The sequence below is a fragment of the Ostrinia furnacalis genome, unplaced genomic scaffold (genome assembly GCF_004193835.3).
Source record: "Ostrinia furnacalis isolate ACB-3 unplaced genomic scaffold, ASM419383v2 OfSCF2414, whole genome shotgun sequence".
Classification (NCBI taxonomy): Eukaryota; Metazoa; Arthropoda; class Insecta; order Lepidoptera; family Crambidae; genus Ostrinia; species Ostrinia furnacalis.
Window position 1 is genome coordinate 375,194 of NW_021132653.1, and position 20,122 is coordinate 395,315.

A 20,122-nucleotide genomic window follows, 5' to 3' on the forward strand; every position below is an offset into this window, starting at 1 on the left:
ACACCGTGCAGCGTGTCGATTATCAGTTTATCAGTGTAGTGTCAGTGTTCAACAGCAACGATGTCCTTCGATACTGATGAGCTCCGTGACGAGTGAGTACACGCAAATTTACTTTGTATTAATTGCACCGTGAAGTGCTATCTACGGGGTATTCCGTTTGGGCAATTACGTTTCAGAATACTTATGATATCTGTAAGGTTCCATCACCAGTCTATCTATGCCTAGATTGCTCTCATGCCATGGTTAATATATCCGCTTGAGCTAGTAACAAAGCATTATTGGTGCTCATTCACGTAATTGTTGCTTCAGTAATAAACAATGACATGACCTATTAATCAAAAGTAGGTGAACTTGATTCAGCCCCCTTTCAGATGTTTAACCTAGTTTAAAGAAAAGGCTTAACGTTTTATTTATTTATATTACATATTTAGTTGCTTATTATTGCTTTTTGTTTTTTAATTATTTGTACCTTACCTACTTAGGTATTAAAATTACGAGTATGATAGCTCTAACTTTGTCTCTACAAAATTTGTAAGTAAGTAGGTACCAAATGCTTAGGTTAATATTATGTACTTAACAAGTACTTAGTGTTTTAGGTACATACGAGCTTTATCGATTTATTGTCTCTATACTGGATAAGCATACCATATAAGTAGTTACTGGAGTCAAACCTAACTCTCTCACTAATTCAGTTCTTTTTTAATAATGATTAAGTAGAAAGTTAATTAGTGTTTTAACAACAAACCTGACGCTGGATAAGTTACAAAGAAAACAATAATTATAGCATACAAACAAAAGAACGGGTAACTTTCACGCATAACATGAAAGAAAGTACGACATCATTGTCAGTTGGAAATGAATGGTAAACAACACACATGTCTGTATCGATCACTCATGCCTAAATACATAATCCTGATGGTAGGTATGTAGGTAGGTAAAAAGTGAGAAGGGTTGAGGTATTAACCGTTATCAATTCATCATTTGGGAGGTATAAACGTACCATACACGTGTTCAAATTCGGTCATTTCAAGTCTCTTGGTGGCGTGATCGTGTGAATATTGTTCCTACATCGTAAACATAAATTACCTAATTTGATCTCGTATTCAAGTTTTTTAAAATGAAAAGCAAATTCTTCCTCGGTCCCTCACTGATGAGGATCGCGACCACATATAGGTTGTTCCTCCACAGACTGCGGTCATCATAAGCCTGAGAAGGACCTAGGAAAAGTAAAATTCCTTTTAATCATGCCGACGCGAAACGTGTCTGGTGACTTCCGTATTGAGTTGTTGTTCTTATTCTGTGAGATATTATGACAAATTTTGCTGGGTAAAGCAGTTAGGCCTTTTAGAAAAGTTTAAATTAAATTGGATTGGATCAACAAAGTTTATACAGGGAGTTTCCTATAAGGTGTCTAGCCGGTGCATGCTATTAGATACAGGCAGGAGGAGGTACAGGAAACACTGTAATAATCTTAATGAATGAGATGGTGACAAATTGGAACACTTAAGTACTTATTACTCGTAATACCTGCATACCTACATTAGTGCCTAGATACATAGGGAGAAATTTCCAGTGCTGTGCATTTGCAGTGAAAAATAAACAAGTAGGTACTCAACATTGTACTTTATTCTTATTAAGGACTAGCTGACCCGGCGAACTTCGTACCGCCTTAGCGTAGAGATTTTCTTAATATTTTTTTCCGTAAGAACCATCCTTGGACTTCCACAAACATTTAAAAAAAAGAATTATCGAAATCGGTTCAGCCGTTCACACGTGATGCCGTGACAACGCGAAACGGGTTTCATTTTTATATATATAGATTAANAGGATTGTACAAGTAAGAAATAATACCCAATATAATATGCGTATAACTCATAAATTAAAGTATAGTGAACTTAGCATAAAAATAGGCATGCATAACTTTTTCCGAACTGCACCAGCTATTTTATTAATCGTAGGTAACACCTGTGGTAACACGCAGTGAGCATGAGCTCTACCTACAGCTACGCAGTGCATGCGGGACACTAAGGCTGGGTTGCACCATCTTACACATCTTTAACTTTGACAAACTTCAAAAATCTGTCAAACTCCATACAAAAACACCGGTTATCGCTAAAGTTACGGTCAATGTTAGGTGGTGCAACTCAGCCTAAGATTCACTTAACTACAAAATTCTTCTGTTTTTTGCTTTCGATGCATTAAATATACGTTTGAAAGAATATTACCCATGTAAGCTTATAAAGTGTAATAATTAATGACACAAGGTTCTATATTCAATATCGTTAGTTATAAACGAGCAAAAATTAATATAAAAACATACAGTCAAGGTGCGATGCGTTGCGGAACAGTTGACCTAGAGTGCTTTGATACCATTGGTTGAGCTCAGACAGTAAACCCTCACGAACATTTCTCTTAGAATTTTTTGAATGGCAGACAGTCAAGTTTACTGAGAACTTCAATGAACGCGATAACTTCTTAACCCTTTATTCATTGCAAATTTGCATTCATTACGAAGCGAATATTATGTAAAGTTTAACAAACATCGCTGTGTCTCGTTCACAGTTCAAAGGAGAATTCATAGCGAGCACTCATTGTATTGAGAGTTAGCCGCTCTGGCACAATGTAATATTGTTGAGGCAGTTCTTAGTACAAGTTTGAATGATTCGTTCCGTAAGTCGATCATAGTAACTATTCGTCTTTGGAAAGCTGATCCAGCTATACAGTGTGGTAGAGCGCTGCGCAAGCTCGATAATTGTGAAAAATATTTAATTTAAACTGTACCAGATCAAAATAACCTCTGTAATAAAGTTGTGATTGTGATTTGTAATTGATTCAGGTAAGAAATTAAATAAGATTTTTTACTGATAAATGTAAAATGAAAAAACTACCTAAATATTTTAAATAATAGAGATGGATACAATTCTTTTTCTAATGATAAAATCAGACTTAATTAACGAATAGATTGATATATTTTAAGTAATTGTAGATTTTTTTTAAATGTAAACATTAATATTCGTTCTTGTATAATAAAAAATATGTAATAGCATATAAAATAATACTATTTACCTTAATGACACTTAATAGATTTCGATAAACTCAGTCTTTTATCCAAATTAAAAAAAGTTACCCTACCTATGTTTTTTATTTTGTACGTTGCAACAGCTGGCCTTCATGACTCAAAGGGAAAGGGTACAAATAAAATAACAGCGCAAAGAATGCAGACCGCAAACTTTGAAGTATTTGGCTTCCCTTGGTTCGAAAGAATTCATACATATTTTCACATGCGATATGATGAAAAGGCGGTTTGTCGCACCTAATTAATAATTTAAAATGAAATAATTATACATATATTTTTCCAAAATAAACAGTTAAAAAACAATATTTATAATAACTGATCAGTAGACATGCCCAGAAATACAAAATTAATGAATTAATTGTTTCAACCTTGAATAATTAAGATTTAGGGGTTAAGTTCAAATTATATTTAAAGGTTAATTATGAGATAATCTTTGTTACAGATTAGGTACAGTGTTATATAAATCTGTTCGCTAATCTAGTGCGATAGCATCAAACAACACGCAACGACCTTGATGACGTCGGTGTTTGCTGTTTGTAAATATAAATTCTTCTTGATTTTGTGAACGGAACATAGTAGATCACATTTTTGGTCCATAACAACTTTACGACGAATTGTGTGATAACCTTTGTGGCAGCGTCATATTCATTACCAAAAGACGCAACTGTGCACGTTTATTATGCTACGAGTATTTTGTTTATATTGATCCCGCTGTTATTTCATAACTTGTAAGCTCAGACAGATATTTACTTATTAAATTAATTATCATAAAAAAGGTGTGGGACTATTCATCCATATTTTCTCTTCCTCTTCCATAGTTCCTAACGATTTTTTGTTTACGATAGCTTTGAAGTTTACTTTATTTCGCTTGATTTTATTTATTTAAGGAGGGAATAAAGTATGCCGTGTAACTGCAAATTCGATATTTCGAACGGGGGGCCGCTGCAGCCCTCCGGGTGCGAACGGCACCGGGTCCCCACTGAGCGCAATGGACACCACCAGCCCCACAGAAGAACTTTTGATGAGCCCGAAGATAATCGATCCCTCGACGTTATGCCGATCGATCGATCACAAGAGAACGACGACGAAGTGGATCTCTCCGTTAGGTTGTATTTTTTGTTTCTTTTCAATTGTCACAAACCGGTTGCCAGCTAAGGGTTTTTTTAATTCTATCTATCACTTTGTAAACTTGATAGAGACAATTATAAATAACTTGAAAAAATCGAACTGCCTGAGGCGGGAATTGAACTCTTAACGCTAAAAAATTAAATAACTATTTTAATAGAGACAGTTGTAATCTACGAAAATAACTTATTGCTGTAAGTATCGTGTATATCCCTTCCCTGATTAATTGCTGAATTTTAATCCATATATAATATTAAAATAGGTAGGTAAAGTATTTATTAAAATGTAAGAATCTACTCGTGAGTTTAATATTGTGTTGTTGGCATTTAAAATAGCAATATATTATAATATGTAAATATTATTGTAGCGACTTAAAATTTATTCAAAATCTTGATAAACCTGATGTAAGCTTTTGTATGTGACTTCACATAGCTGATAAAAATAACAATATTATTAATACATTTAGCGAATACTTGCATATGATTATGGGACGAACGTTTCGGATATCGGCTCAAAAGAAAAAAAAAAACATCCCTACTATATTGTAGAGCTTAACACAACTAATATTTGAAATACACACCATGAAAAAAAGGAACATTGTATTTTTGTGAAAGAGATTTTTTGCATCTTACGTAAAACGTCTACCTGCACGATGCGATGATAAATGGATAATTTACAAAGCAGTGAATAGGTTTTATCATTGAATGTATTAAGTATATCATTTTTTAAGTAGAAAGAAAATATTTGCGAGTATCTTTTGAAATGCCTAAACTCAAATTGCAAGAGTATTGTACAAGTTCAACAAATTCCCATAACTAGGCACATTTAGTTGGGTTTGTTATCACTATCACTGAGAGTATCTCTTTATTAATTAATAGTTAACTACTTAAGTAACTAACCTAGCTTAAATAATAACCCCTAGCCACAACTTACATGGCAGCACGATTAAATTGTTAAACTGTAAAGTTAGATTTTACCTAGTTACTCAGCTAGTTTGATATTGTTGGCGAAAAAAGTACAATATAATATATTGGGGAATTATAAAACGACCGACTAAAAAAAAACTTTGCGACTGATGATGGCCTACTGTTTTAATACCTTGAGCGGTATGAATTTAAGTAAGCGAAAAATTAACCAAACTAACGACGAATATTGATCAATAATAAAATCCAGAACGAGCTTACAAAATGTGGGTTTTGATTATTACATTTCAGACATAAAAATACTATCCGGGCGACGAAATTACTAAGTGAGCGACTAGAAATACAGAGAGGGCAACTTTATTAAGAAGATACATTAGATTTTTCTAATTGAGGTTTTACTGAACGAACTACAAAAAAGTTAATTCTAAGCAAAGTTTTGTGAGCTGCTTTATTAATGATCACTGCACAACAGCATTTCTGATGATTGGGTTATGTTACATGATATTAGTCCAATTAATATATTTAGGGCTTTGATAGCTCGTAAGATTTTTCAACTACCCAAATTATTATATTAAAATAACAATAAATACATATAAGTATGCACAGAATAAATAATGAATGGCTACCTATTGCTTAAACGCTACCTAAAAAGCTTAGCTTAGTGATACGATAATATTCCACTTACTTAGTCATGTTGTTTTGGTTTTCTTTTTCCTTCCTTTAAAAATGCATCATCAGTATAAAACTATACACGACGTATTGTATTCTGTGCTAGAGGTACCGGTTCAGTAGGTATCAAGCGTCATATATGTCGGAAGGTAGAGCCCTGATGCCAAAGGCTTGCCTGAATTCAATAAAATAAAAAGTAGTTAACTAATTTAGAATATACTTAGTTACGTTTCAGCTTGGAAATATGATTGTGTACAATATCGACGGTTAAAAGGAAATAGGGCATAAGCGACATTTGGGTCAAAAATGAGTTATATATGCCATTCGACTTAAATTTTTTTGCACTTTCGAATGGCATATATAACTCATTTTTGACCCAAATGTCGCTTATGCCCTATTTCCTTTTAACCGTCGATATGATTATAGCGTAAACAGGACCGTGAGGATAATTTTAAAGTAATTTATAAAGTTATTTTTTTTACAATAAAACGATACAAATTGAGTACAAACCATGACATTTATTATATTTTTAAACAAATATTTCTGTATTTTGTACATGCTAAAGTATGTTTTGTAACTTGAATATCCATCTCATAAGTATTAAGAACTTAATCGCATTCCGAGAAAATGTCAACGCTATAAATGACCTGTTGATGATCACACAAGCTAAATAAATTAGTGACTATGGTCGCCAGGAAATAATGAATAAACGTGCATTAGTAACGGTAATTTTTTTGTTTTTAGATATCCAGATGGGTCGGTACGCCTGCGAAACCCAAACATCGAGCTTATGGACCAGGACATACTGTACCACTTGGCGCTGGGCAGCGGCTCTCACGATCTCGTTGAGATGTTCGGAGACGTGAAGGTTTGTTTCTTCTATTCATAAGATTTTTTTTGTAAAGACGACAGCAAACTCTACCCTATTAAACAACGAGACTCTGCAGTATTTATACTTTAGCTTCATGTGCTGGCGTTTGTACCTTTAGGTACGAGTATAGCATCTATGCTGTTGACTCGGCGCTGATGATTGAAGCCACAGTTTACTGTGTCGTAAAAGAAGTTCGTGTCAGTCAAATGACGTCCACTGCTGGACAAAGGCTTCCCCCAAGGATTTCAATAACGACCGGTCCTGCGCTGCCCACATCCAGTCTCTTCCCGCGACCTTCACCAGATCGTCGATCCACCTAGTGGGAGGCTTAATTGCCCACGCTACGTCAGTCCTACGTATCTTCCGGTCCGCGGTCGTCACTCGAGACTTAACTCTGACTTGACTCGAGACTCGAGAGTAAAAGAAGATTTGATAATGTTTTCATCACATTAAGGCTGAGTTGCACCTCCTAATTTTGACAGTAACTATAACGATGACCGGTGTTTTTTGTATGGATTTTGACAATTTTTTTAAGTTTGTCAAAGTTAAAGTAAGATGGTGCAACCCAGCATGAGCAACAATTTTCATTTGAAGTTTTTTTGGGTAAAGTTTTCGCTTTGAACATTCATAATTAAAGACGCTTNGTAATACCTGCATACCTACATTAGTGCCTAGATACATAGGGAGAAATTTCCAGTGCTGTGCATTTGCAGTGAAAAATAAACAAGTAGGTACTCAACATTGTACTTTATTCTTATTAAGGATTGTACAAGTAAGAAATAATACCCAATATAATATGCGTATAACTCATAAATTAAAGTATAGTGAACTTAGCATAAAAATAGGCATGCATAACTTTTTCCGAACTGCACCAGCTATTTTATTAATCGTAGGTAACACCTGTGGTAACACGCAGTGAGCATGAGCTCTACCTACAGCTACGCAGTGCATGCGGGACACTAAGGCTGGGTTGCACCATCTTACACATCTTTAACTTTGACAAACTTCAAAAATCTGTCAAACTCCATACAAAAACACCGGTTATCGCTAAAGTTACGGTCAATGTTAGGTGGTGCAACTCAGCCTAAGATTCACTTAACTACAAAATTCTTCTGTTTTTTGCTTTCGATGCATTAAATATACGTTTGAAAGAATATTACCCATGTAAGCTTATAAAGTGTAATAATTAATGACACAAGGTTCTATATTCAATATCGTTAGTTATAAACGAGCAAAAATTAATATAAAAACATACAGTCAAGGTGCGATGCGTTGCGGAACAGTTGACCTAGAGTGCTTTGATACCATTGGTTGAGCTCAGACAGTAAACCCTCACGAACATTTCTCTTAGAATTTTTTGAATGGCAGACAGTCAAGTTTACTGAGAACTTCAATGAACGCGATAACTTCTTAACCCTTTATTCATTGCAAATTTGCATTCATTACGAAGCGAATATTATGTAAAGTTTAACAAACATCGCTGTGTCTCGTTCACAGTTCAAAGGAGAATTCATAGCGAGCACTCATTGTATTGAGAGTTAGCCGCTCTGGCACAATGTAATATTGTTGAGGCAGTTCTTAGTACAAGTTTGAATGATTCGTTCCGTAAGTCGATCATAGTAACTATTCGTCTTTGGAAAGCTGATCCAGCTATACAGTGTGGTAGAGCGCTGCGCAAGCTCGATAATTGTGAAAAATATTTAATTTAAACTGTACCAGATCAAAATAACCTCTGTAATAAAGTTGTGATTGTGATTTGTAATTGATTCAGGTAAGAAATTAAATAAGATTTTTTACTGATAAATGTAAAATGAAAAAAGTACCTAAATATTTTAAATAATAGAGATGGATACAATTCTTTTTCTAATGATAAAATCAGACTTAATTAACGAATAGATTGATATATTTTAAGTAATTGTAGATTTTTTTTAAATGTAAACATTAATATTCGTTCTTGTATAATAAAAAATATGTAATAGCATATAAAATAATACTATTTACCTTAATGACACTTAATAGATTTCGATAAACTCAGTCTTTTATCCAAATTAAAAAAAGTTACCCTACCTATGTTTTTTATTTTGTACGTTGCAACAGCTGGCCTTCATGACTCAAAGGGAAAGGGTACAAATAAAATAACAGCGCAAAGAATGCAGACCGCAAACTTTGAAGTATTTGGCTTCCCTTGGTTCGAAAGAATTCATACATATTTTCACATGCGATATGATGAAAAGGCGGTTTGTCGCACCTAATTAATAATTTAAAATGAAATAATTATACATATATTTTTCCAAAATAAACAGTTAAAAAACAATATTTATAATAACTGATCAGTAGACATGCCCAGAAATACAAAATTAATGAATTAATTGTTTCAACCTTGAATAATTAAGATTTAGGGGTTAAGTTCAAATTATATTTAAAGGTTAATTATGAGATAATCTTTGTTACAGATTAGGTACAGTGTTATATAAATCTGTTCGCTAATCTAGTGCGATAGCATCAAACAACACGCAACGACCTTGATGACGTCGGTGTTTGCTGTTTGTAAATATAAATTCTTCTTAATTTTGTGAACGGAACATAGTAGATCACATTTTTGGTCCATAACAACTTTACGACGAATTGTGTGATAACCTTTGTGGCCGCGTCATATTCATTACCAAAAGACGCAACTGTGCACGTTTATTATGCTACGAGTATTTTGTTTATATTGATCCCGCTGTTAGATCAGCTGTTATATTTACTTATTCAATTAATTAACTATCATAAGAAAAAGTTTGTGACTATCCATCCATATTTTCTCTTCCTAACGATTTTTTCTTTACGATAGCTTTGAAGTTTACTTTATTTCGCTTGATTATTTATTTAAGGGGGAATAAAGTATGCCGTGTAACTGCAAATTTGATATTTCGAACGGGGGGCCGCTGCAGCCCTCCGGGTGCGAACGGCACCGGGTCCCTACTGAGCGCAATGGACACCACCAGCCCCACAGAAGAACTTTTGATGAGCCCGAAGATAATCGATCCCTCGACGTTATGCCGATCGATCGATCACAAGAGAACGACGACGAAGTGGATCTCTCCGTTAGGTTGTATTTTTTGTTTTCTTTTCAATTGTCACGAACCGGTTGCCACCTGTTAAGTTTTTTTTAATCATGAGTCAAAGTATCACTTTGTAAAGTTGATAGTGACAGCGGTAATCTAAGAAAATAAGTTATTGCTGAAAGTATTGTGGATTTATACCTGCCCTGATTAAATGCTAAATTTTAAGTAATTCATTATTAATAGGTACACTATTTATTAAAAATGTAAGAATCTACTATGTTGTTGGCATTTGAAATAACAGCAAATTAATTGAATACGTTTAATTTACATATTATTGTAAGTAGCTATAATTCATTCAAAATCTTGATAAACCTGATGTAAGCTTTTGTAGGTGACTTCACATAGCTGATAAAAATAACAATATTAATGATACATTTAGCGAATACTTAATGATTATTGGAAGGAACGTTTAGGATATTATTTCCCAACCAAGTGATATAAATAATTTCGCTACGCCGTAGCTACGGGATATCGGCTCAAAAGAAAAAAAAACATCCCTACTTTATCATAGAGCTTAACACAACTAATGTTTTAAATACCTACACTACACACCATTTAGTAAGTAACAATACATTTTTGTAATAGAGATTTTTTGCATCTTACGTAAAACGTCTCTACCTGCACGATGTGGAGATACGAGTAAATGGATATTTTTTTAGGTTGAAAAAAGATATTCGCGAGTATCTTTTGAAATGCCTCAACTAAAATTATAAGAGTAGTGTCTTGTACAGTACTCTTATTTCAACAAATTCCAATAGGCACATTGGTTGGGATTGTTATAACTTTTATTAACACACCACGCTGTGAGAGATCTCTTTAATTCTTTATTAATAGTATAGTTAACTGCGTAACTAACCTAGCCTAACCAGTAATCCCTAGCCACAACTTACAGTGGCAGCATGATTAAATCGTTAAAACTGTAAAGTTATATTTTACTTACTTACTTACTTTAGTTAAATAAATAAATGAATGGGTACGTAGTAAAAAGTTTAGCTTAGGACACGATGGTATTATTACTTAGTCATGTTGTTTTCAGTTTCTTTTTCCTTCCTTTAAAAATGCATCATTGTATCGGTATAAAACTATACGTACTGTATTCTGTGTTAGAGGTACCGGTTAAGTAGGTATCAAGCGTCTTATGTCGGAAGGTAGAGCCCCGATGCCAAGGGTCTTGAATCCAACAAATTAAAAAGGTAACAAAAATGTTGTAGGTAAATTACGATAGGTAGGTATTATGTACTTTTTACGAGATTTAAAGACGGATACGTTTCAGCTTGAAAATATGATATGTTTATAACGTAAACAGGACCGTAAGGATAATGTTAAAGTAATTTATATTAAAGTTATTTTTTACAATAAAACGATACAAATTGAGTACAAACCATGACATTTATTATTTCTTTATATTTTTAAACAAATATTTCTGTATTTTATACATGCTAAAGTATGTTTTATAACTTGAATAGCCATCTCATAAGTATTAAGAACTTAATCGCATTCCGAGAAAATGTCAACGCTATAAATGACCTGTTGATGATCACACAAGCTAAATAAATTAGTGACCGTGGTCGCCAGGAAATAATGAATAAACGTGCATTAGTAACAGTATTGTTTTTGTTTTTAGATATCCAGATGGGTCGGTACGCCTGCGAAACCCAAACATCGAGCTTATGGACCAGGACATACTGTACCACTTGGCGCTGGGCAGCGGCTCTCACGATCTCGTTGAGATGTTCGGAGACGTGAAGGTTTGTTTCCTCTATTCATAATATTTTTTTGTAAAGACGACAGCAGCAGCATATCAGACTATACGTTTTTGTTGCAAACTCTACCCTATTAAACAACGTAAGACTCTACAGTATTTAGACTTTAGCTTGATGTGCTGGCGTTTGTACCTTTAGGTACGAGTATAGCATCTATGCTGTTGACTCGGCGCTGATGATTGAAGCCACAGTTTACTGTGTCGTAAAAGAAGTTCGTGTCAGTCAAATGACGTCCACTGCTGGAAAAAGGCTTCCCCCAAGGATTTCAATAACGACCGGTCCTGCGCTGCCCACATCCAGTCTCTTCCCGCGACCTTCACCAGATCGTCGATCCACCTAGTGGGAGGCTTAATTGCCCACGCTACGTCAGTCCTACGTATCTTCCGGTCCGCGGTCGTCACTCGAGACTTAACTCTGACTTGACTCGAGACTCGAGAGTAAAAGAAGATTTGATAATGTTTTCATCACATTAAGGCTGAGTTGCACCTCCTAATTTTGACAGTAACTATAACGATGACCGGTGTTTTTTGTATGGATTTTGACAATTTTTTTAAGTTTGTCAAAGTTAAAGTAAGATGGTGCAACCCAGCATGAGCAACAATTTTCATTTGAAGTTTTTTTGGGTAAAGTTTTCGCTTTGAACATTCATAATTAAAGACGCTTNCTCGCTAATGAGAAAATGAAAACCTTGTTGTTAATTAGAATGTTTTTTTTCAATCAATCAATCATATCTTGTTTGTTCTCAGTTCGTATGTATGGGTGGCACGCCCAAGCGCATGGAACAATTTGCCTACACCATAATGGCGGAGATCGGGCACAAGCTGCCGTGTGGGACCACCCTGCAGGACATCAGCCAATTCTCGTACAGGTACTCCATGTACAAAGTGGGACCTGTCCTCTCTATAAGTGTAAGTATTTCATTAAAAATCTACCTGTTTAATGCTATAATAACAACAAGAAACTTTCTTTTAGTATTGCACCCGCGTAAATTCAGTATTTTAAAAAATCTATATATATGTTACAGGAAATGTATGAATTCTAGGAATTGTATACTATTCCTAAGAAATGTATACAATTCCGAAGCTATTTAGGAAATGTATAAAATATTGCTTCAGAGATTTTTTAAGACGCACATATCCTAGGACATGTATACTTTTCCTAGGAATTTTATAGAATTCCAATATTGTATTAGGAAATGTATAAAAGCGGCACAAGCGCGGTCTCGTGTGATCGGGTGCCCCTCAGTACGCCTAAAATTTCATTTAGCCAAACCACATTAGGTAGGTAGTTAGGTACTTATAACTCACAACTATTATTGTTTAGCCTGAAAGTTGTTTTCACACTATTATACTTTGGCTGAAAAAAATATTTGCCTATTGGCATACTTTTCTTTCGGCATCACGCATATTACGCTGAAGTATTGGAAAACCCTAATTTTAACATCTCTTTTATTTAACTATTATTGGCATGAAGGTTTTAGTACTCCTGTAGCTGGATAACAAAGTCTCGGTTAGGTTTGGTTAGACTTGCGACCTTACACATACACAGCGACCGCGGCGCGGAAGCGCCCCATTTAAGTTTCGGAGAAAAAAAAGAAATCTTATTTACATTTCCGATTGCTGTTTAGGAAATGTGTAAATTTCCTAGGAAATGTGTCTAATATAATTTAACATCACACGTTTCCGGGTGATTTTAGGACTTATATACAAATCCTAGGAATTGTATACAATGACGGATTTCATACATTTCCTGTAACATATATAAAAGAAAGTCGTGTTAGTTACTCCACTTATAACTCAAGAACGGCTGAACCGATTTAGCTGAAAATTGTCAGGGAGGTAGTTTAAAGCCAGGAGAAGGACATAGGATACTTTTTATCCCGTTCGAAATTAAAAAAAGAAGTCTGCTTATTTATTGCCATTTAGGCGGAACAAAGTTCGCCGGGTCAGCTAGTATCTATCTATATATATAAAAGAAAGTCGTGTTAGTTACTTCGCTTATAACTCAAGAACGGCTGAACCGATTTAGCTGAAAATTGTCAGGGAGGTAGTTTAGAGCCAGGAGAAGGACATAGGATACTTTTTATCCCGTTCGAAATTAAAAAAAAGTCTGCTTATTTATTGCCATTAAGGCGGAACAAAGTTCGCCGGGTCAGCTAGTAATTTATAAACTCCATTTCGGTGAAAGGAGATGATGGCAATGTGTTTTTTTTCAGTTTGGCTTTTTTCAGTTTCAATAAAAAAAGTTTACGGTTAGACTAACCGTAAACTAACCGGGTTAGTTCTAGATCTCGAGCGGCGTATTCTTTGTTCTGATGGGCAATGGAATAAAATCTAAGTAAGTAGTCTTAATTCTTTACCGACGTTATTTCTAATTCGTAGATTTTTACCAACTTCAAAAAAGGAGGAGGTTTTCAATTCGATTGTACCAATGTCGTGTTGTATTAGAATTGGATAATTAGACAGTTCAAGTATTATCAGAATCATTACATATTCTGATGTAGGTGCCTATGTAGTAACTTAGGTCTAAATAGTGAAAACAATATAAAAAGTGGTCTATTAGTTTAAAAGTAGTTGCCGGCCGCCGCGACCGCGAATGTTCAATTGAAATAAATTGGCCACGCTACATGCAGTCCGAATCACATGTATGATCCGTTTTTATGCACGTGCGTGCTCACTGGATAGAACTCGTTTCAGTTGATTTGGTGAATTTATGTTTCATTAGATCTGTTGACCTAGGCAACTATACGAGTACACATTAATGCGTAGTAGTAATAGGTGTTTATTAGGTGTTTCCTTGCGTTTTAAGTGTGTATTAACACGTTACTGTATATCATTTGGACCAATGCTTTTAGGTATTATTTACGTGTGTATTTCATAAATGATGGATTTGTTTTTATTAATTGTAATATTTTTACGTGATACGGATACAAAAAATCATTATTATCTTAAAACAGAAATGAACATCAAGTCATTGTTTTACAGAATACGGCTCACAATTTTCAATTAATCGAGTAAAAAAGCTGCAACGAATAACATTTTACGCTCATATCGATAAATTTATAAAATCGTTATTATTTATAAGGTTATATTACACGCCTCTTCTTAATGGAGCCACTAACGAGTTCCACAAAAGAGGGTAAAGAACGAGCTTTGTAGGAAGCTCGAGTGGAGATGGTAATTACTTCGATTCCCGAAGTCAACAAACTTCGTGATTGATCGCACTTGTGTTTGCGCGCTGTTTGCTCGACTAGAAAAATTCAACAACGGCTACTTCCAATTAGTTATTGTTATGGTAGATAATAAGTAACATTATAGACTTATAGTACGTGCCTAGTAATCACCAGTAGGTTTAGAGCATCTACTATTTCTGAACACATAACACAATACATTGATGGAATATGAAACAGTAAAACGCGATACGGTTTAAATTAATTACGAGTACATTCGTAATGCCGGTTAACAAGGAACACACTGCATATTCATGATAAGAACACCTTTTGCAGAAGTGCACCTTGACATTAACATCAGCGATACCTATATCGAGTGACAGACACAAGACGGATCAGTTATTTTTTGCTTCATTATATCGAAGGCTAGTTGCAGTGACGAAATTCCCCATCGCACAAAACGCTTGCTGTTTTACCTGGCACTGATATACTTACTTAGCTCGAGTGCACACCGAGGACACACGTGCGTGTCGCCCACGTGCCGCAATAAATGTCGACTGCGTCGCAGTAGTCTTGGTTCAAAGCTTTTGGTCTTGCAGGAAACACTAAAAGCTACGAAAGTAAGTTAGAACTCCTACTCAAACACTACGGCAGACTGTGGAACTTTCTGCAGTCTCTCGCATAAAACATTATATAAACAAGGCAGATGATAATATTTATTTGAATAATCTTCTGTGGAAATGCGCATTTTTAAACTTGAATATCTAAACTTTTTGAATATGAATGGTTCATATTCAAAAAGTTCGCTTATAAGCGAAAATCCAAATATCGACATAAATAGGTACCATTCGTAGGTACCTATGGCAAAATACAACAGCATTATTATAATCCTATGTCACCTAAGGAACTTACGCACATCAAATCAAACGAATAATAATATGTAAATACTGTTAAAATATTTAGCTCTATCTATCCACGTCTTTTATGAATTTTGGTGTATGATTCCAGCACGGCATGGGCATACCGTCAGTGGGCATCCTGCTGCACGAGATCATCAAGCTCATGTACCACGCCAAGGTGCGCGACCCGGTGTTCTTCCGCATCGGCACCTGCGGCGGCATCGGCTACGAGGGCGGCACTGTCATCATCTCTGAAGAAGCCGTCGATGGTGCTCTCAAAAATGCTTACGAGTTGGTATGTAAAGTGTAATCTACTAGTTACTATAGCTTTTGATGCTGTTTTTCTGATATTCATTTGTCGTAAATTGAGCTGGTGAATATTACTTGAATGTATTACAGACGGTGTTGGGCAAAACGATTCAGCGCCCTGCCAAGCTGGACAAACGACTGGCGCGAGAGTTAAAGGGCCTGGCAGACCCTGAGGACCCATATGACACGGTCACCGGCAAAACGATGTGCACTTACGACTTTTACGAAGGTGAGTTATGTACAGAGACAAGTGATCAATTTCGTAAACCTATAAATTCAGGGGCTAGCTGTTCTAAATGGTAATTTCTGTACTGCCTCAGGATACACCTACTAAGCGGATGATCTTTTTTAATTTAGGTATCTGTGCTTAATAAAAATAAACAAATAAATTATTTCCAATTGTGTCTCTTTTACGTATAAAATTACATGTTGTTGTCGAGTAGTTTTGTTGAAAGTTCTTTTGGATTTTGAGGCTACGATTTTTGATTAGTTCGTAATTAATGAATTACCTAAAAAAAATTACAGGGCAAGGTCGTCTGGATGGCGCGTTCTGCGACTTCACCGAAGCGGACAAAATGGAGTATCTTGAAAGCATACACAAGTCGGGTGTCGTGAACATTGAGATGGAGTCTCTGGCGTTCGCCGCACTCACCCATCACGCGGGCATCAAAGCCGCCGTCGTCTGCGTCACGCTGCTCGACAGGCTCAAGGGAGATCAGGTCTCAGAATCATCTATTATTTCATCAACATTCCACACATTACACTCCCATTTAATAGATTAGACTCAATAATATTTCAATTGGCGTTAATTTATCTTGGCAGATAGGTTACAGAGCTTGAAGTACACTTCAAGGTCAAAATCTCACCCGTTTAACAAATAAATATTTCAAGTCTGAATAAATGAATTACAATGAACATTGATTTTGAAGTGAATCTAATCGTAATAATGGAATATTTTACAGGTACTGGCACCCAAAGAAGTGTTGGATGAGTGGCAGCAACGTCCCACAAAACTGGTTTGCCGTTACATCAAAAGGTAAGAAAAAGTTTCGAATTATTGATTAATAAAGTTAGAGTATGTATTAGATAATGAAATTCTCAATATACTTATTGAACCATTTATTATATGGCAACGACGACGCTGATGTCGCTAGCAGCCTACAACATATACCTACTACAAGCAGTTTTCATTTACATTTCCTTTAATCATTGAGGGTTTCCTTCCCAGATATTTGCAGATGAAGGGCCGATTATCACTGGACGGTCACGGCTCGGTGGCTGTGAAGAGCCCTCGGCGGTTCAAGCTGGTGCAGCAGGAGTCGGAGACCTACGACTAATTCGTACAACGCTTTATCACGACGCGACGAACAAACGTCAAGGGGAGATAGGATTACGGGGGATGCTTTATTATTATGTTGCAAAATGTTTTCAGGCGAAAAATTTTATACTGGGTGTCCCAAAAACTACGTCGAGCAAAGTCTAGAAGTAGACTAGACACGTCTAGGAATACCCGAATCTCCTCTCAGCATCTCCTAGTTATCGAATTATGAATTACTTACATGTGTTGATAAAATTGATGACTGTGATTTGGTACTCTACATCTGAGCTATCACTTGACGTAATTTATCTTGACACCCTATAAAAAGCTTCATAATTAAATTTTGATCGAAATTAACGTTCTGTGCAATGGTGATCGAATGTCGTGTCACCAATATTATTATATTACTTCATTGGATAGCAATTTACTATAGCCCCGTATCGTATTCCTATCCTCGGTGAAGGGCCTATCCGCAGGCTTATCGGCCAGCTATGCTGCTTAGCCGGCCCTGGAAGCCATACTATGAGTACCTAGTCGACGTTTGCGTCAACATCGACCAATCGATATGAGTATTAATTAGTAGCTCGGTTTATGTAAGCACATTTTATAAACTGTTGATTACATGATTGTTCTTAAAGCACACGAATGTTTGCAGTTAGCATTATCATTTTTTTGTTAGTAAAAACATTGAACACGTTCTGTTTGATTGTAATAATTATTCTATTCTGAGAATTGTATTAGTTTTTATTACCAAAGTGGTTGTAGGTAAAGCATCGGATACAATCAACGAAGTCTATTTGGAAAAGTTAACACGCTTTACTCGTTTATTATTTAATGTTTACTAGACATTAAGTATATTTTTATTTTGTGTTCCTTTCATCAGTATATCAAACATGAAATATGAAAAATGTTTGGCACTTTGTGCGTGTTTGATAAAAATACATTAAAGGTGTCTCTATTAAATTGATTGACATCTACGCAACAGAATTAAATTAATCATTTTCATTTATTTGAACGATGTTAATAAAAGTGTTTTGATCACCAAACAAAGCAAGAACAATCAAATCTAATTATTTATGCATCACTGCCGTATCTACAGTACCTACGAGTAGTAGTGGGAACGTTTTGAAATGTTTACAAAAATTGTTTATCGTTACATTTTCATTGTGATTGTACTTCACTAAGTTACTGTAATGAAATCATGTGCATGGCCTTTGCAGTTTGCTTTAGGCATATTTAGCTAACATTAAAATAATGGAAATTGTTGTTGTCACGTTATTGAATTTAGTGAGAGATGATGATGGCGCTGTCATCGTCACTAGGTGATTGTCACAAATATAATTAGATCCATGATTTGATCAACGAAAAAATAATGTATAAGTTTGATCCGTAGTCATTTGGATATAATGTCACGTTTATTTACTTTACAATTAATAATTTAATCATTATGTGGGGATCATTTAATTTCTATCTTTTAGATGAAAACATTATCAGAACGTGTGATGCTCTTATTGACCAGTGCAAGTCTCGTAAAATTTGCAGCGCATGCCGACGTGCATCCATAAATACAAATATATAAAATATTGCATGACACTACTTATATTTACAGATCATATAAAACATATCTATCCAAAAATCTGCAGAGACAGGCAATCAGTTTGTTTCATAATAACATATCGTATAAGTACGAAATTTTTTATAAAGTGAATATCTCCAGTGTTTCGAATGATTTTTCTGTAAACAAGTTATTTAAAGAGCGTTTGAGAAGTACCAATTTTATTATAAAAATCAATTTAGTACATCAATAACAAAGTGATCAGTTGTTTTACTAAAAAAAAACCTTATTACTTTATAATGGCAAAATGATTTCGTTTGCATCTAAAGTCTGAAAAATGATATCAAAGTGATATTAATACATACCAAGTGTATTTGAAATATTGTAAACAATTTTCTTTATAATAGTGTAGTGAAATAATATTTTTGATAATTGTTGGAGCAAAATAAGTAGTATTATTTATTAACTTTACATTTGTTTCACAAGTTTGTGGGTAATTTTATGGAGTCTTAAACGACACCTGCAGTCTGCATCGTCTGCATGTAAGATCATGATTTTGATAAATATTTTAAATACGAGTATGTTTAGAAACCACCAGTAGGTTGACGTTATTGATGATACACATTGTAAAAAATATACAATTTACAAGACGAATAAGATGTAAATTTGGTAGAGCGATTACATGTGCTTCCACTTAAATTAGTGTAATTTTGCACAATAAATTAGAAACTTATTTCGAATATGTAAAATAAATACGTGTTCATGATTTACTTACTTATTTACTTTATTTTTTCAAAAGATTCCTGTCGTATATTTAAAAAAGAATTCCTACCTGTATCCTGTATTAATTCAATACAGGATAATGTTTTTGAAAGATAATTTTAAATACAATTAGACACTATTCTTAGGGCCGATTTTTCAATCGTCGGATAACTTTTAACTGAAGAATAAGTTTGTCATTGTTTGGCATATTGACAGTTTCAGTATGAAAAATATGTCAAAATGACAAGTTTATACTTCAGCCCCCCTAGACAAAACGCACTTTTTGATCGAATCGAAAATCGAATCCGTCAAAACTCCATACAAAAAAGGGGCTTTTCGACCACTTATCGACTGGTTTGCGATTATAATTTGCACTTTGTCTAGACCCACAGATAAAGATATCTGACGATTGAAAAATCGGCCCTTAGTGATTTAAGTCAATGTTTTATATTAGGTATCATAAAATGTAAATGCATATTGCTTGCATACCTATTGTAATTATACAGAGGTTAACCCTCGGTTTCTGAATTTAGATATTAGACTTGAGCATAAGTAGGTACTCATCTTCTACTTAAG

At 34.8% G+C, this 20,122-nt stretch overlaps 2 protein-coding genes across 3 annotated transcripts; both read left to right on the forward strand.

Moving 5' to 3' along the window:
- Positions 1-2,558: 2,558 nt before the first annotated feature.
- LOC114355475 (uncharacterized) lies at positions 2,559-6,682 on the forward strand. Its single transcript, XM_028308324.1, has 4 exons — positions 2,559-2,836; positions 3,519-3,612; positions 3,964-4,182; positions 6,538-6,682. Exons 3-4 carry the CDS (start codon positions 3,977-3,979, stop codon positions 6,680-6,682), a joined length of 351 nt encoding a protein of 116 aa, XP_028164125.1. The 5' UTR covers positions 2,559-2,836; positions 3,519-3,612; positions 3,964-3,976.
- Positions 6,683-8,189: 1,507 nt separating this feature from the next.
- On the forward strand, positions 8,190-19,434 carry LOC114355473 (uridine phosphorylase 1-like). Of its 2 annotated transcripts, XM_028308321.1 has the most exons (10): positions 8,190-8,435; positions 9,118-9,211; positions 9,538-9,755; positions 11,396-11,519; positions 12,281-12,442; positions 15,712-15,897; positions 16,002-16,140; positions 16,437-16,630; positions 16,874-16,947; positions 17,140-19,434. In XM_028308321.1, exons 3-10 carry the CDS (start codon positions 9,550-9,552, stop codon positions 17,246-17,248), a joined length of 1,194 nt encoding a protein of 397 aa, XP_028164122.1. In that variant the 5' UTR covers positions 8,190-8,435; positions 9,118-9,211; positions 9,538-9,549; the 3' UTR covers positions 17,249-19,434. The 2 variants fall into 2 exon arrangements, with proteins under 2 accessions (XP_028164122.1, XP_028164121.1); XM_028308320.1 differs by lacking the exon at positions 9,118-9,211.
- Positions 19,435-20,122: the final 688 nt, after the last annotated feature.